Source organism: Kogia breviceps, unplaced genomic scaffold (assembly GCF_026419965.1).
Source record: "Kogia breviceps isolate mKogBre1 unplaced genomic scaffold, mKogBre1 haplotype 1 scaffold_311, whole genome shotgun sequence".
Lineage (NCBI taxonomy): Eukaryota > Metazoa > Chordata > Mammalia > Artiodactyla > Physeteridae > Kogia > Kogia breviceps.
In genome coordinates this window covers 27,897-44,955 of record NW_026711750.1, presented here as the reverse complement: position 1 = coordinate 44,955, position 17,059 = coordinate 27,897, and the positions used below count along the sequence as shown (strand labels likewise).

The window sequence follows — 17,059 nt, the reverse complement described above, 5'->3', positions numbered from 1 at the left end:
ATTAGAAACCAGTAATACAAATCAAAAAGAAGAATTCCTAAACACTTGGTAATGGTAGTAGACACATCATTCCAGGTTATCTTCACACCCTTATTATAGAAGAGCTGAAGTGAGGAAGAGTTGCCTGCTGAGCTGAAAGGCATTTCAGGTGGCCCAAAATACAGCTCACTCTGGCTCGTTCAAACAGACTATTGTTCAGGGCAAGGCTGGAGGGAGGGAGACAGTTCAGGAGGCTGTTACATCAGTGCCATGTGACATTAAATCTCCTAGTGCACTGGCAAAGGAAGTACAGCCAGCTTGCTGGTTGTTAGTGGAATCGGTTTGGTGGGTGATTGGTTTTGGGAAGCACCAGAGATGTATTGGTGTGGTTGTTGGAAAGTCTTGTGAGAACGCAAGATTCGGGTGCCTCCCTGGTATTTATAAGACTGGTGTCCAGTCTACCCCATGGACACATACAGTTCAGTTCTTTCTCGGTCCTGCTCCACTGTTTTAAAATTTCATTGCAGTTGTCCTCACCTCCCTCTTCCTTCTCCTGTGTTTTTGTCCTCCTTGTCCTCCTCTTCCTCATCCTACTCCTCCTTGATTCTTCCACTGACAGTTCCATCTGTTGGATAAGGCTGTCCTCTCTGGACAGGCAGAAGAGTGTCCTTTCTGAGGTTTGTGGGATTGGAACCTAAGGCCAGTTTGCCACGTTGCCTGCCCTACCAGCCTGTTAGCCTCAGACATGGTTCGTGGTAAGTGGACCACAGATGTGTCTGCAAATTTGTATTTTTGTTCCTATTTTAAGAATACAGTGATGGTGGTAGACCACCTCAAGTAAGAAAGAAAGGTTGGAGTTCTTTGCCAGGCAATTCTGGGAAGAGGAGCCCTCATTATGAACTTGTGTGAATACTTCAAAGACAGCAGGAATATAAAGAAGCTCAAGGACCCCCGTGAGTGTGTGATGGGAAGACTGTGTGTGAAAGGGCGGTGAAGGGGTCAATCATAGGGCCAAGGGTATGGCAACCCCTGACTCTTGCTCGCTTCCCCTCCCTTCACAGAACTGCGGGTCCAGCTGTTGAAGTACAGAAAATGTGTCATTGTGCACACCCTTGGTGTGTTGCCCAAGACTCAGCATGACTTCAGCTCCTTCGGGGTGGACATGTGGTACCAGACGGTAAGCGCCTGCTTTCTCCCTCGTGTGCAACCAGGAAGCCGCAGGTGGGTAGGAGGTGGAGGTGGTGACTGGGCACCTGGACTCTTCCCTTTCAGGAAATGATGCTCTGCTTCTCAGTCAATGGGGTGTTCAAGGAAAGTGAGTGTGTGTAGACCCTCACCCCAGATGCCCCACTGCTGCCTCCCCCTGGCCAGGCTCAGTCCCAGAAACTCCCAGTTTCCCTGACCCCTTCCCTTCCCTTCCCTTCCCTTCCCTTCCCTTCCCTACCCTTCCCATCCCTTCATTTCCCTCCCCTCCCATCCCCTCCCCTCCATTCCCCTTCCCCATTGTGTTCTCCAGCCCTCAGTCTTCCTACCTACACCCCAGGTCTGAGCTGTGTCCATGACTGTCTACCCTGCACACCCTGGGCGTTGGACACAGAGGATGTGGAGTTTGGTGGTTCTCATCTCAGATCCTTACTCTGAGAATTCGGACAATTAGTTAACCTCCTAATTTCTTCATTTGCAAAATGGGGTAGTAGAATGCACCTCTTGTGCGGCTGTGAAAAATGTGTCCCGTGAACTTGTGTAGGCGTTGTCAAGGACACTGTCACTGGGTGAAGACTGCTCCTATGGTTGCCCTCCCCATTAACAACAACCTGGCCCCTGTGAACAACTGCCCTCTCAGCATGAGTGTCCAGTCACACCCTGACTTGGGTCCACCATGTGAGCATGTAGAGCATGTGCGGCGCTAAGGGGTACTTTTGTTTGTTTGCTGATGAAGTGGAAGGAAGTTCTCAAGGCTGTGTGTTTGCCTTCACCTGGACCTTCATTGCTACCTCTGCCAGCTATGCCAGGTGAGAGCCCTGTTGTGGGCGGGAATGCCTATCCCAGCCTGCACTCATGTGAGTGGGAATGAGGTTTCACCGTCATTAGGTTTACTCAGTATTGTGGAAAGCCAGCAGGGAGATCCCAGGAGGAGTCTAGCCTAGTGGATAAAAAGAACATGTGCTCTGGAATCGGACTATGGGTTATCTCCTTGACCAAATACTCACTCGCTGTGTGACCAAGGTCACGTCACATGACCTCTCTGTGACTCAGTGTCCTCTTCCGAGAATGGGGATCAGACCGTCCACTCCTTAGGCTGTGTGTCTATTTTTATAAATAAATTACCCCCCTGCCTCTCTCTCTCTCTCTCTCTCTCTCTCTCTCTCTCTCTCTCTCTCTCTCTCTCTCTCTCTCCCCTCCTCCTGCTCCAGGTCTCCCATCATCCATATATGAGTCTTTTTAATGGTGTTTTAAAAATCCCATAGATTTTCCCCACTCTTTTTCATTCTTTGTTTTCTCATCTGATTAGATAACTTCAAATTACTTCTTTTTGAGTTCATAAATTCTTTCTTCTGCTTGATGAAGTCTGCTATTATAGCTCTCTATTATATTTCTAAATTCATCCATTGTATTCTTCAGCTCCAGAATTTCTCTTTGGCTCCACTTTATGACTTCTATCTCCTTGTTGACTTTTTCATTTTGTTCAGATATTGCTTTTCTGATTTCATTGAGTTGTGTTGTAGCTGGCTGGGCATGTTTAAAACAATCATGTTGAATTCCTTGTCAGGCAATTCATGGACCTCTATTTCTATGGGGTCAGATACTGGAAAATTATCTTGTTTCATTGGTGGGATGTTGGGCTTACTAGATTTTTCCTGCCCCTGAAAATCTGGTGTTGGTGACTCCACATTTAAGGAAGCAATCTCCTCCCTCATCCTTTACAGAATTTATTCAGGAGAGAAACACGTGTACCAGTCAGACAAGCTAGGGATACTGGGGGTTCTCTGAGTCCTCTTCTGTGGATTCACCTGCTCGGCCCCTCTTGTTCCATCTTGTGAAGGAACAGTTTGGATGGCACATGCCTTTTCTCAATTGCACAAACAAGGACACATGCTGTCAGCCTCCTGTTTATTATTTTCCTCATTTCGCTACCCTGAAGTGTTTAAGGTATGTCTGTTCTCACCATCGAGCAGAGTGGTGCCAGTTCTCTTTATGCACATGGGCATGATCTGTGTAGGCATGAGTGCACCTTCTGCAGGGGTGTCCATGGAATACTGGTTCTGGGTGGGAGAGGCACATGGAGTGCTGGATGTGCTCAGGGGCAAATTGAGGCTTCTGTAGGTGATGGGTCCTATAAATTACGTAAGGTACAGTCTGTGAGGCAGTTAGTCGAAACTGCAGCTCTTTGTTGAGCTTGGTGCCCTGTTTGTTGTGAGCCCTTGCCCTTGCCCTTTCCCCTTCTCCTTGGTATCCCAAGACTATTCAGCCATGCTAATCACCTCTGGGTTCTGGGTTTGGGTAAGAAATAAGTGGGATCCTGGGCAGTGTCTAGAACCACTGGATATTCAAGTGCTCACCACACTCTCAATTTCCCACATGGGAAGAATTGTAGGCCTAGTGCATCTATCTAGGCATTGATATGTGTAGCTTTGGGGGAAGTTTGACATTGGGAAAGTGAAGCTGTTATTTCTACACTCTTCAAAGTGTCTTCTGTTGTGAGGATATGGGGAAGGGGAAGGGGAAGCTATGACGATGTGAGAGAGTGGCAGGGACATATACACACTACCAAATGTAAATTAGATAGCTAGTGGGAAGCTGCACCATAGCACAGGGAGTTCACCTCTGTGCTTTGTGACCACCTAGAGGGGTGGGATAGGGAGGGTGGGAGGGAGGGTGACACAAGAGGGAAGAGTTATGGGAACATATGTATATGTATAACTGATTCACTTTGTTGTAAAGGAGAAACTAACACACTATTGTAAAACAGTTATACTCAAATAAAGATGTTAAAAAAAAACAAAACAAAAAACAAAGTGTCTGCTCTTGGATTTTTCTTTATGATGGATCAGCGTGTTGGGGCTTCATCACTGGATACCAGGGCTCCCACAAAAACACTCTCGCCCATGGCTGATTAGGCAAAACGCTTATTTGGAGACTCCTATTCTGCCAACTTCCTGACGTCACACTCTAGAACTATGTTTAGATTGGAAAAATGTTTGAGTGGATAAAAAGAAGCAGCCCAGAAAAACGTTCATTCTCATCTAGTACTATGAAAATCTATGACCACAATTTTATTTTCAATGGTTTTCATGTGGAAGGGGATTCCAAATTTTACTGGAGAATCATATCATGACAAACGACACAGGTCATGAATAAACACCCTGTACATAATCCCTATCTTCTCACTTCTCTCCATCCTTTGCCCGGAATAAATTTTAATTGAGGATGTATTCTCCTATTTCCATTCTATGGTAATCCTCACAGGATGAGCCTCTTATTTGACCTATTATATTCAACCTAGGGCTGTTGTAGTTTACATCGTAGTGGTTGGTGTGTAGGGATATTCAACTCTACGCCACAGGACAAAAACTGCAACTGTTTCTCTTCTTTCGAGGTCGATGGACCTAGAGTCTGTCATACAGTATGAAGTAAGTCAGAAAGAGAAAAACAAATACCGTATGTTAACACATACATATGGAATTTAACAACAACCAAAAAGAGGTCATAAGGAACCTAGGGGTAACACGGGAATAAAGACACAGACCTGCTAGAGAAAGGACTTGAAGATATGGGGAGGGGAAATGGTAAGCTGTGACAAAGTGAGAGAGTGTCATGGACATATATAAACTACCAAACGTAAAAGAGAGAGCTAGTGGGAAGTAACCGCATATCACAGGGTGATCAGCTCCGTGCTTTGTGACTGCCAGCAGGTGTGTGATAGGGAAGGTGGGAGGGAGAGAGACACAAGAGAGAGGAGGTATGGGAACATGTGTGAATGTGTGGCTGGTTCACTTTATGGTAGGGTGGAGGCTGGCACACCATTGTAAAGCAATTGTGCTCCAATAAAGTTGTTAAAAAAGAAAAAAAAAACAAAAAGAAAACGCTGACGATAAACTTACTTCCATATTTCTTAACAAATTTCACAAAGAAACTAAGAAAAACAGGTTCTGAATGCAATTTCCATAATGATACAGCCCCATCTGATGCTATCTCCTGTGTACTGTTGCTAGGTAAGTCAACTTTGCTTTCTGAAAGTAAAGTCACATAGCACATCTACTTCAGTCGTGCATATGTGTGTTAGAAACAGAAGCATTTGAGTATCTACCTTCAGGTAAAATGCATCACGACTGTTCTGTTGCTCCCCTTTCCCACTTCTCTGTGTTACATAAAGCCACTCCTCCTCGTAAAACCACTGGCATCAACTTCCAAAGTGGCCACCTCACAAAAAAAAAAAAAAAAAAAAAGATAAAAGAAGGAAACTTTGTTCACATGAAATCCTGCCATATCACATGCAAGAGAAATGTTGCCTAAACACAGAGCCTGATAAATGTAATGCCTAAACTGTACTCCAGATACACAAATCTTTTACCATACAGTTTCCTCCCTACTCCCGCCATATAGAGTAGAGGGTGGTGACAGGGCCACAGTGATGTAACTAAATGTTTTAAAAAGGTCCTGAGGAACTCCTGATCATCATCTCAGAGAAAGGGTGATTGATTTCATTTATCAGGTATGACAGGAGCAAAATCTGACTTAAGAGGGCTAATGAGGAGGCCAGAATTGGTCTTTTGGTCAAAAAAGTTGACCCCAATCACCATCAGGTGAGCATAGTTATGCTCGATAAAATTGTTCTACATCTTACACTGTTGATCTGCTCATGTGTATCTAATTATAACAACTATATCAGGTCTGGGTGACACATTCCATCCTATGACTACATGGAGATGTTTCCTAAATCCAGTGTAAAGTTTCATAATAGGCTCTATTTTAAGTAAAGATATGCCTCCTTTTTTATCTCCTGAATTTATGTGTCCCACAAATAATTCTCCACAGTTACATGAGACACAGGACCTGCACGAATAACTTTCTTCTCTTACTGTTCTTTACCCCAAACTAGGACATTTTTCAGTAGGCCTAGAACCACAGAGCCTCTTGTCTTTTCTAAATACCTCAACTTTAACCACAGTAGAAAATGTGATCTGTTGCATTTTCTTCAGCTAATTTATGCAGCCATGCCACATTGCAGGAACCTTGCAAAATAATCCAAACAATGTATAGCATTGTTTACTGAAGCCAGCAAACCAGAAGATCAGATCACACTTATTTTGGACATACTGATTATCCTGCAGTTTCCCACACAAATCAGCAAAATAGGTGTTTCTGGATTTGAAATAAAAATCCTAAGCATTATATATTCTCCTACTCCTTTCCCTGTTCTTTCTGGGGAGACACAACAGAATATACAATGTAAGATCTAATGAATTCAGATTCCTCTCATTTGTAATTGTTTTAATTCGGACACAGGGAGAATGGCGGCTAAACTTTATGATACCTTCTTTTCAGTGTTTGATTGAAAGAAGGAAATGTTTTCAGGTATCATGAAGCAATTCAGAAACCACACATATACACATATTTCACATTTTAGTGATACGTTTATATCTATACACAAACCTTAAATAGAGGCCATGAAATAGACTCAAATTTGACTGGGTCTAATTAGCATGCCATCCCAAAGAGATTTCTCATGATCTCAACTTTTCAGTAACTGGGGCTGATTTGCCAGATTTTGTGAATTAGTAAGGCTGAACCCAATGTTACCTACCAGTGAGGAACCTGGTGGGTGAGCAGAAGATAGAGTTGGGAGCCAGACGGCCTGTGGGCCACTCTTGGTGTGTCACCTGCAATATCCGTGACCTCTTAGTCAGCTGATTGATTTAATACCTCTGGACTTCAATGATCACATCTGTAAAGTTCTGTAACAGGATGTAATCTATAGAGTTACCTCTCTTAAATGAGTTTTCTTTCTCAATGCATTGCCCGCAGTAATTACTACACACTTTTGTTCCGAAATTAAATACTACAACTCATTAGATTTGCTTTAATTTCCTTTAGACCTAAATGAAACTGAAGTCAACAGCACTTACCTGTACCCACTACATAGGCTCTTAACAGTAGATTCAACAGCATTCCGAGGATTGTGGTTTTGGGGAGGCCTTATATCATCCTTATGTGTTAATTTGTTATGTGTTAAATTTCATGTGCTATTGGGGGGAAAATAGCACATAAAATTAACAAATTAGAGAGGGGTAGGTGTAGGTAAAGCCAAAGCTTGTGCACTTAGAAGGTCATTCGGTGGCACCAACATCACGGAGGAGGTGAGGATTGTGGGCAATCTCATATCTCCTGTTCTCCTGAAGGTAATGTTCCCCTGAGACATGCAGACCAAGTAGAACCCTACGGTCATTGGACCCTACTGTCAGAAAGCTGACTCAGCTCTCCCAAGCACAAGAGCGTTGTGGGTTCCTAAGGCTGTGGGTCATGTGGATGCTGCCATCATCTGGACAATACTTACCTGACAGGCCCAGCCTTTCTTGTCCTGTCCGAACCCTGGGCTCTTAAACCCAAAGGGTATGTGGTCACTTTGACCCTGTTGCCGCCATGACACTGTGGTAGATCCAGCCCTTCATGTCACTAGAGCATGGTGGACTCCAAAACCCTGTGTGCCACATGGCTCTTTTTCTCATGTGACCCTAACTAGCTACCAGCATGTGGTAGCCTCAGACTTTGATGTGATCTACTGCTTAGGGTTATGTGGATGCTATGGTCTGGTACCCTTCCCATCATGGTACATGTCAAGTTCAGCAATCTCCATCATGTGAAGTCAGTGGGCTACTAAGTGCTATAGATCAATGTATGGGAAACAGTGTGGTTCCTACCACATGTGGCACCCAAAGTTCTTCCACTCATGTGAGCTCTGCAGCTTCTGAATCGCTCTTCATCAAGTGGACCTTATGGTCATGTGCCAGGATCTGGTCATGTGAGACTCAGCCCCCTCAGTCACGTGAAGATTGAGGACTCCTCAGTCTTAGGTGGGTTCAAGTGGTCCCCGACGTCATGTGATCACTTACGGTCATGCAGGAGGGCCTGCCCTTTAAGAGTAGGGAGGGTCTATTTAACTGCAGTTTGGCTTAACCCCCAGAAGAGTCACACCCATAGGTTCAGAAGACCTGTAGACCTGTGGTGGGTGCTCTGGCTGAGGGGGGAATATGAGGAGACTCTGGCGCAGATCCCAACCTTTCCACCAACTATTATATCCTGCCACGATGGGTGGTACTTGGGTAGGAGTTGCTTGCACCAGTACTAGAAATTTACTCAGGTAATTGGTATTTTACAGGCGCCCAAGCAATGTCAGTCCGAGGTCCAGCAAAGAGCTGTGTGCCCGAGAGAGAGTGTTGGACGTAGTTGGGGACGGGAGGGGACTTCTGGATATGGCCTAACTGTTGTACAGCTGGCAGAGAAAGCCTGTGGGTTTTTGCGACCTGAACCTGTACTTATGGGAACAGCTGCTGGTAGAGAGTGAAATGGAGGAGGAGGATGGCCTGGCCTCTGTGAGTGGGGCGGCCGTGGATGGGGTGGCTGGGGTTCATGGACTTGGATGTCATCTCTCAACAGCAGGGTCCTGGTCCGTCATGAAAGTAGTATTTAATGAGTCAAGTTGAGCAGATAGCGAGACTGTGTGTACTTTTATAGGGGATATATACCTCTTGATACATGGCTCAAGAATATTGTCACTTGTGATAATTTATATTACATGATGCTTAAATAATCCAGCTTACTTTTCTCTCACTTCAGCATTTGCAAGCTTGTTCTGCAAAACACTAGGGCCACAAAATAACAACAACAACGAAATTGGACTCTACTTCAGAGACGTGTGGAACATACAGGACTAAAGTTAAATGAATTTCCATACCATAGGATGTTTTGTAGACAATATGCTAATATGCAATATGCATGTCAAAGGGAGGGATAACTTCCCCAACTTATGCGGGGATGATACATTTTTCCACTGAGCATCTGAAGGACGAGTGTTCCCAGGAAATATTCTGGGAAGACCTGTCCACACTAAATCGCTTACCACTTTAAAACCTTGTGCCTTTCCTTACTAAGAGCAAGAGAATCTATGTTTATAATTATTATAATCTATTCCTCTTCTCTTTAAGAAATTACTTATTGCTCTGAAATGCATTTTATCTTATCTCATCAGCCAGTCTCTCTGCTGCTTAAATCTATTCACTTTTTAGTCTTCAGAGGTAAGCTCAATTTCTAAACATATGTCTGATAGCATGGTGGCAGACAAGGGCATAAGTGCAAATCATTAAGCAGTCTTATCTATAGCAAAAAATATAGTACCCCCTCTGGAAAGCAAAGTACAACTTACCTGTCTGGATGAACAGACACAATGCCTCTCATTTTATACAATATCCCACACTTTTCCAAAACAGTTTTATTATTATGTAATAATTAGTGCTGCCATGTTTTGAGTCCCTATTATGTGTCAAGCACCGTGGTAACCTCATCATGTAAGTTAAGTCATTTCACCCTCAGAAAAATCCTGAGAGGGTGTTATTTCAGTTGGCAGATGAGATACGTGAGTCAGGAGAGGCTGAGCTATGATGTGGTCAGAGACAATCCCCAAATCTCAGTGGCTTATCCCACACTCCCTCTACGTTTCCATGGCAGGTGCATGTCCATCCCAGGATGGTGGATGTCGGAGATCTGATCTCTAATTACTGGAATGACTTAGAGACTGAAACCGACAAAGCAGGCTCCATCTAGAAAGTTGTCGATTGCTGTGCCTGAGGGAAAGAGGGCCCTGGGTCTGGGGGGAGGTCTCACCCCAACAACCATATGTTGTGGCCCAGAATTATATTACATATCACTCAAACCCATTAGCCAGAATTAGTCATATTTATCGCCCCGTCCAAGCAAAGGGGATAAAGCAAGAAGTGCAGTTCTGCCAGGGGCTTGGAACAGGGGAGAAATGGAAACATGGAGCAAACAGGACCACTGACTGCTGCATGATGCAACTGAAATGCAGAGAGATTGAGTACTTGTGAAAAGTCACATGGGCAGTAAGGGACAGAGCAGGATTTGAGTCCAGACAGGTATGTTTTCAAAGTCAATGATCATTGCATGCTCTTTTCTATATTGTATGCTATTCTCTTAAATGAAATACATATATACTCTTGACCCGTGAACAATGACGGGGTTGGGGTCGCTGACCCCCTGCACAGTCAAAACCCCACAGAAAACTTTTGAGTCCCCCCAAAACGTAACTACTAATAGCCTACTGTTGACTGGAGGCTTCGGATAACATAAACAGTGGATTAACACATACCTTGTGCTATAGGTTTTATATAGTGTATTCTTGCAATAAAGTAAGCCATAGGAAAGAAACTGTTATTAAGAAAATCTTAAAGAAGAGAAACTACATTTACAGTACTGTACTGTATTTATTGATACCGAAAATTTCCATCATCTGCTTACGGAATGAATCGTCTGTCTGTCAGTACCTACATCAATACTGTCTTATATAATACAAAACATGGTAGATGCTATATGTACTACAAAAACTAGACACCAAAAGTAGAAAGATCGTGTGAAAAACAAATTCATATTTTTTTACAGGTAAAGGGATTTATGCATTGATAACAAAGAAACAGCAGTATGATTGCTTTGTGGTTGTCTAGTGTGATGGATCCCATTGCTTCATGGTAGCCTAGACCATACACTAATGAATGAATCATAAAACTTTTACAGCATACAGTATCACCGTCATATTCATGATACAGCATTGGAAACATTGTTATATTAAAAAAGTCATACCAGTGGTGATGATAGGCTGATACGTAGTTTCACCAATTATGAGAAACACAGAGACAGAAAGACAGAGAGACAGAGAGACGTACTGTATGGGTATGTAATTCTTTGAACGCAAAGTTATAAAACAATATGAAAACTAACACATCATTAATTTTTATTACATGTCATTCACCTTATGCCCGTGTAAGGATAGGTTATCCACTTCAATACCTGTCTTGTACACGATGTTCTACACGTGTATGTTTTATACATTTGTTGAAAAAGAATGCACGTATAAGCAGACCCACGCATTTCAAGCCCTATTGCTCTAATGTCAGCTGTAATTATAGTAGAGATCCTATTACTTCAGTGCTGCCGTTCCCTCTTCCTTAATCATCTGATGTGCCAACCGTGGAACTGAATAGACGTGGTGGCAGTGGCCGAATTGCAAACTGCGGGCCTCTTCCAAACAGATGAATGGATTGGATATTTGAGTGTTCATTATATTCAAACATGAAAATTAGAAAAGAAAACCTGGTGGTAGATGAAAAGCCTGTTCACGCATCATTTACTTTATAAAAATTAATCTCAGGTCTTTCCACTCTTGTCAAGGAAAAATAATAAAAATAAGAACAGAAATTAATGGAACTGATAACAGATCTCACAGAGGTCAACAACAACAACAAAATGCTAGCTGCAGGCACTTTAGAGAGATAAGATAATAAGGAAACATCTAGCAACAAGGGTCAAGAAAATTAGATATAATGCATGGAGAAGCCACTCTGAAATGAGAAAAGCTGTCACACGTTCAGCTTCAGCAAAGATTCAAAAGATACAACAGTGTTATTGAAAAGGTATGCTGATAAATTTAAAATTTAGAGAAAACAGATAAATCCCAGAGAAAAACACGATTTTCCATGCAAAAGAAACAGAAAATCTTAATAATATTAAAAGTATTCTTGACAAAGAATACACGAGAAGGCAAAATTATTAGCCAATCTCAGTTAGTTACACAAATGGCAAAAGTATACATAAATTATTAGCAAGCTAAATCCTGCCACAGCTAAGACAGGAAACACAGTATGAAAAAGTCGTGTTTAATCCCAAGCACGACACATTGGTTTAACATTAGGAGATCTGTGAAGTTTATTTAGCTGATTAGTGAAATAAAGGAAGGAGGAAAGGAGGATCATAACAAAACATTCAGTAAAACAAGGGCTACAAATATTGAAACAACCAATCAGCGGTAAGACTGACAATAGCAGGAATTCTCAGCAATTTATAAATAGGAAAATATTTCTTAGACTGACAACAAATATTAAAAAAAGAGTAAACTACATCAAACACCATACTTAATAGTGAAATGTTGGAAACGTTCCATTTAAAATCAGAAGAGAGACAATGATGACTTACATGACCACTTTGTTTTAGCATCATACTGCATCTCCTAGGCAGTACAGTGAGCCAGAATGTATATATGCATCTATACTCATGTGAATTAATAAATGTGTACGAGTGAAAACAAAGCTGTCAAGATAACATAGTTACCTTTATGTAAATTCAAGAGAGGCTAAGGAAATTAAGATTAATGATATATATTAATAAGTGTGTTGAATATAAGACTAATATACACAAAACAATTGTAACAAATAGAAAGTACCGTTTTCATTCTGAAGGTACAATTTACAGAAGCAAAAAGAATAACGTTCTATAAAATCAACTATGAATCAGATTCTGTTGGCAACTCTTCTGACATACATGAACACTCATATGCTTTCCTGTTCTTTAGCGACCAAAAAGCTAAAAGCATGAAACCAGTGTGTGTGTAGTGTGTGTGTGTGTGTATGTGTGAGTGTGTGTGTGTGTGTGTGTGTGTGTGTGTGTTTCTGTACACATTAACCAGAGCCCCTTACAGATTGGGTTCTAAATGGGATCTTGGTTGTATGAAGCATATGCACCATCCAGAGACTTGGAGGCATAACTGAATGACATGGGAGCCACGTATGGCTCAGTGACATGGACAAGTGTGTATGATGGGAGGGGTCTCTGGTTCTTATGGAGCAGTCACAGCAGAGTGCCTGGAATGCATACATGTCAGTTAGCACACAGGCAGCAGTGGTGTTTCAGCTCTAGCAGTCCCAAAGCGTCAGTGGACTTCCCCTGGCTGCATAGCATCCAAGCCGTCTTTTCTGGCCTTCACAGATTTTTTGTCATCTATGTAATATATTTTATTCCAAATGTCTTATTGTTATAAAATAGCTATTAGAATGAATAGCTGGCATAGGCAAGTGGGAACTTTGATTGATAGAGTACTTGACACCAAAATTGGTTGCAAGCCAAGGGTCCTGAAGGAAGTGGGAATCTGAGCAAAGTTATTTGGCTTAGGTGCATCTGAAGGCAGTAAGGCTCCAACTGACATTAGAGGATGAAATGTTGGTGTTCCATGGCACACAATGGAAAAACAGTTGCAGGAGTTGTCACCTGTGGTCACTTGAATGAAACACCTTTGAAATCAATGTGTCAGTGGACCAAACAGATGCTCTTAGGGATGCAGAGGACGCTCCCTGCCCCACAGCACTGAGAAACACATTAGTGCGGAGGGCATTTTCATCTTCGAGGTGCTCTGAAGTGGCTGACTGGTGTAGGCCACAGATGAGATGGGAGATCCCCTCATTTCAGGGAGTATGTTTGAGTCCTGGGGTTGCAGGCCCAGTAGGAGCACTTAACCTCCTGCCTCAAGGTGAGTGCTGTTTACCTTAATAAGAATCAAGGCTGGAAGGGTAGTCACATTGGTTTGACCTACAGCAATCTTTGAAGGTGGCTAATTGATCAACAGATCCCTTGGATCTTGAAATATCTGAACATACTCCAAAGTTGCATTGGATCACTGTAAAAATAAATAAAATATAAATAAGTATTTATTTATAATAAAATATAAGAATATAACAATAAATAAATCAAGCTCTAAATCTGGTGACTTGAGCTATCATGATGGCAAATGGTAGTCCCTTACTCAATTCCCACACTTGACCCAGAACACGATGAATGAGTGGATTCCTAAGGAAGGACCCTACAGTCCAGTCGCAAGTAACTACAGTAAATCTTCTTCCCAGGCCTAGCCAAAGGGACCATCAGCCATTTACCACTGTTACTGTGCATTTGCTTTAAGGACACTGGCTCTAAGCCAGAGCTCAAAATCTTTTATTGGAAAAGGCCAGATGACAAATATTTGAGGCTTTGCAGGCCTTTCAGTTTCTGATGGAGCTATTCAGATCTGCATTGTAGAGCAAAAGCTGCCACAGACACAGCATGACTGTCTTCAAATAAAAATTTGTATACGGACAGGGACATGTGAATTTCAAATAATTTTCACATGCCAGGAAATATGATTCTTCTTTGGATTTTTTAAACCATTTGACTATGTAAAGACATTCTTAGCTTGCAGGTCATACAGAAACAGGCTCATGGACCATAGTTTACCAATCCCCACTGTAAGCTAAAGAAATCACTAGGTCCTCAGAAAGAGCACTGAGTGGAAAGTCTGCAAAGTGAAGTGGCAGGCATTCCTAAGATCTTCTGCCAATCATAACCCCAAAGCTGATGCTTTTTAACATATTGGATTTCAACCTTGGTTGCACCCTGCAATCACATGAAGAGTTTTTAAAATGTCATTGCTTCTGTCTGCCGCCAAATCGGTTTTATTTGTTGTGGGTGTAGGCTGGCGCTAGTGGTATTTTCAATCTTCCCAAGTGACTCTGGTGTGTAAAGAAGGTTGAGAACTGCCTGAACAATTTAAATGATGAGAGTGCAAGTATTTTACAATTTTTAGTTTAAACATCTTATAATTGTGGTTGTGGAATAATAATATCACAATGATGAATACATAGAATATTCCAATCATAATAAATACATAACTGTGCTGGAAAGTGTGAAATAAGAATTCCCAAGTGATAAATGGTGAACGCTCTCCTTCAAGGAAGGAAAGAAGGAAGGGAAGGAGCGAGGGAGGGAGGGAGAGAGGGAGGGAGGGAGGGAATGGCAAAGCACAGTGGTAAGGCAGGGACCACAAGTGGTAGGGTCAGGGAGGAAGGCTAAACCACTGATGAGCCCAGAGCCAGGTATGGGTTAAAGCCAAGCACGCAGGATCCGAGGGCTGACTCTACAGTGAAGTCTTCTCTTCAGAGGACGGTCACAACCCGGGTAAGCGTGGAAGGGACAGAACAAACACAACAGATGGAGTGATTGGTACTGAGGGTATAGGAAATATAGAAAAGGCTGGAAAAGACCTATAGATAGTATTTCTCTAGAGAGATAAAGCAGTGGTAAAGGTTGAAATTATATCCATCGTATAAGAACAGAACACTGACCAGGAAGATGGCTAATTGAACACAAGGGTGGACTTTCATTTCCTCCTGAAACTGCATTAAAAGAACATTAAAGGTAAACAAATCAATACAATGGTGTACTTCCCAGCAATAAAAAGGCAAGAACACGGGTAGATCTCAACAACAAAATTTTGCTAAGTTAAAGACGCCAGATACAAAGGAGTACAGGATGTGTGATTCCATTTATATGAAATTCTAGAGCAGGAAAACCTAATATATGGAAATGGAAAGCATATGAAATTTTTCATGGAGTCAGAAGAAGAAGAGGAGATTAACTGGGAAACTTTAGGGAGTATGGTATGTGGTCTATATCTTGATTAAGCTGGTGGTTAGCCCTAACCCCTGATTTATACATGTAAGGAACCAGGGATCCGGAAAAGTTGGGTGAGTCATGTAACGTGTTGCAGATAATTAATCAGCCTGGAGATACTCATATCTGCTTATCAATGATGAATTGTCCTTGCTATGCTGCGTAAGGAGCCGGCAGCTATAGTCCTTCACCCTAAGCACCTGGGAAGACGCTGTCCCAGACACAAACATCCTTTTATACAAGCAAAGCATAGGTCTGAACAAATAACGACTGTGCATTCCAATCACCCATTTATAAACATAGTTGACACTCTCATGCATTCTTTTGTCTTGACTTCTTAATGTTTATAATTACACATAAAAACATAAGCATTCAATAATATCTTCTTCTGAGGAACAATAAAAACATTAACATTCATTAATATCTTCTTCTGAGGAAACATACTGTAATATACAGTTTTATACCCTGACTTATTTTTTCACATTGTATTGTGCGGTGTCAGGAATATTCTGTCTTGCTTTTTGTAACCTACCACTTAAACCCAAACTGTTTCTTTTATTTTTTAACATCTTTATTGGAGTATAATTGCTTTACAATGGGTGTGTTAGTTTCTGCTTTATAACAAAGTGAATCAGTTATACATATACATATGTTCCCATATCTCTTCCCTCTTGGATCTCCCATGAGACTGGCAGCAACATTCACAGTGCTTCTTGTGGGTTCCAGGGGTCATAATATGTATCTTGTTGTCCCCCAAAACTGTGATTGTGCCTTCTGACCTCTATGGAGGACCACTGAGGGAATGGCACAGAGGACGAATTTTGTTTCCCACTCCCACACCCAGCCATGGAGTGGCTGTCTCAGCTGCATCACTCCAAAGCATCGAAAAATGTCTCGTACTCATAGTTCACTGGGGCAAGGGAAAGAAGATAAGGCAAGCAGCAGAGAGCCCCGGAAGCCTGGGAAGGGTGAGGGTGATGAGGAAAAGTCTTGGGGGAATAAGAGTTTTGAAGGGCTTAGCAGAGATTCCAGAGTGCAAAGCATATGCACAAGGTAGGACACAGGCTCAGTAAAGGTCTGACAGTACAAGGGCTCCTTTTAGGCGATTGCTTTCAAGGCCTCCTCTGGGATCTTGCCCTCAGTCTAGAGAGAAGGAGTCGGAATGTCAGAAGAGCCCGCTCCCTGAGTTACATTCCCAGGCCACCAGCCTCCATCTTCTTGGCCTCCCTGAAGGCCCAGAAATGTTCATCTTTAACCCATTGACTCCCAGACCTCACCGTGAGCATACTGAAGACCTGGTGTAGTTCCATTTGTTGTCCTGAAGGCACCTGCAGTGGGAGAACCACAGGTGGTCTCCATTAGTACCACAGGACAGTCACACTGACCATGCAATGCCACCGCTAAATCTCTGCCACTTTCTTGCTGGGACACATGTACCAGCATGAACACTACGTGTAATGACGAAGAAAAACCCAGTGAAAACCAAAGCATCTATCACTAGCATTCATGCCCACTAGAATTCAAAACAGAAAAGTAGAGC

The 17,059-nt window shown here is 42.4% G+C and overlaps 1 protein-coding gene across 1 annotated transcript; it reads left to right on the top strand.

The window, feature by feature from the left end:
• The first annotated feature begins 874 nt into the window (after positions 1-874).
• On the top strand, positions 875-9,798 carry LOC131749696 (nuclear RNA export factor 3-like). Its single transcript, XM_059051594.1, has 6 exons — positions 875-932; positions 1,041-1,156; positions 1,252-1,294; positions 1,919-1,991; positions 8,471-8,570; positions 9,703-9,798. The coding sequence occupies exons 1-6, from the start codon at positions 875-877 to the stop codon at positions 9,796-9,798; spliced, it is 486 nt and encodes a 161-aa protein (XP_058907577.1).
• Positions 9,799-17,059: the final 7,261 nt, after the last annotated feature.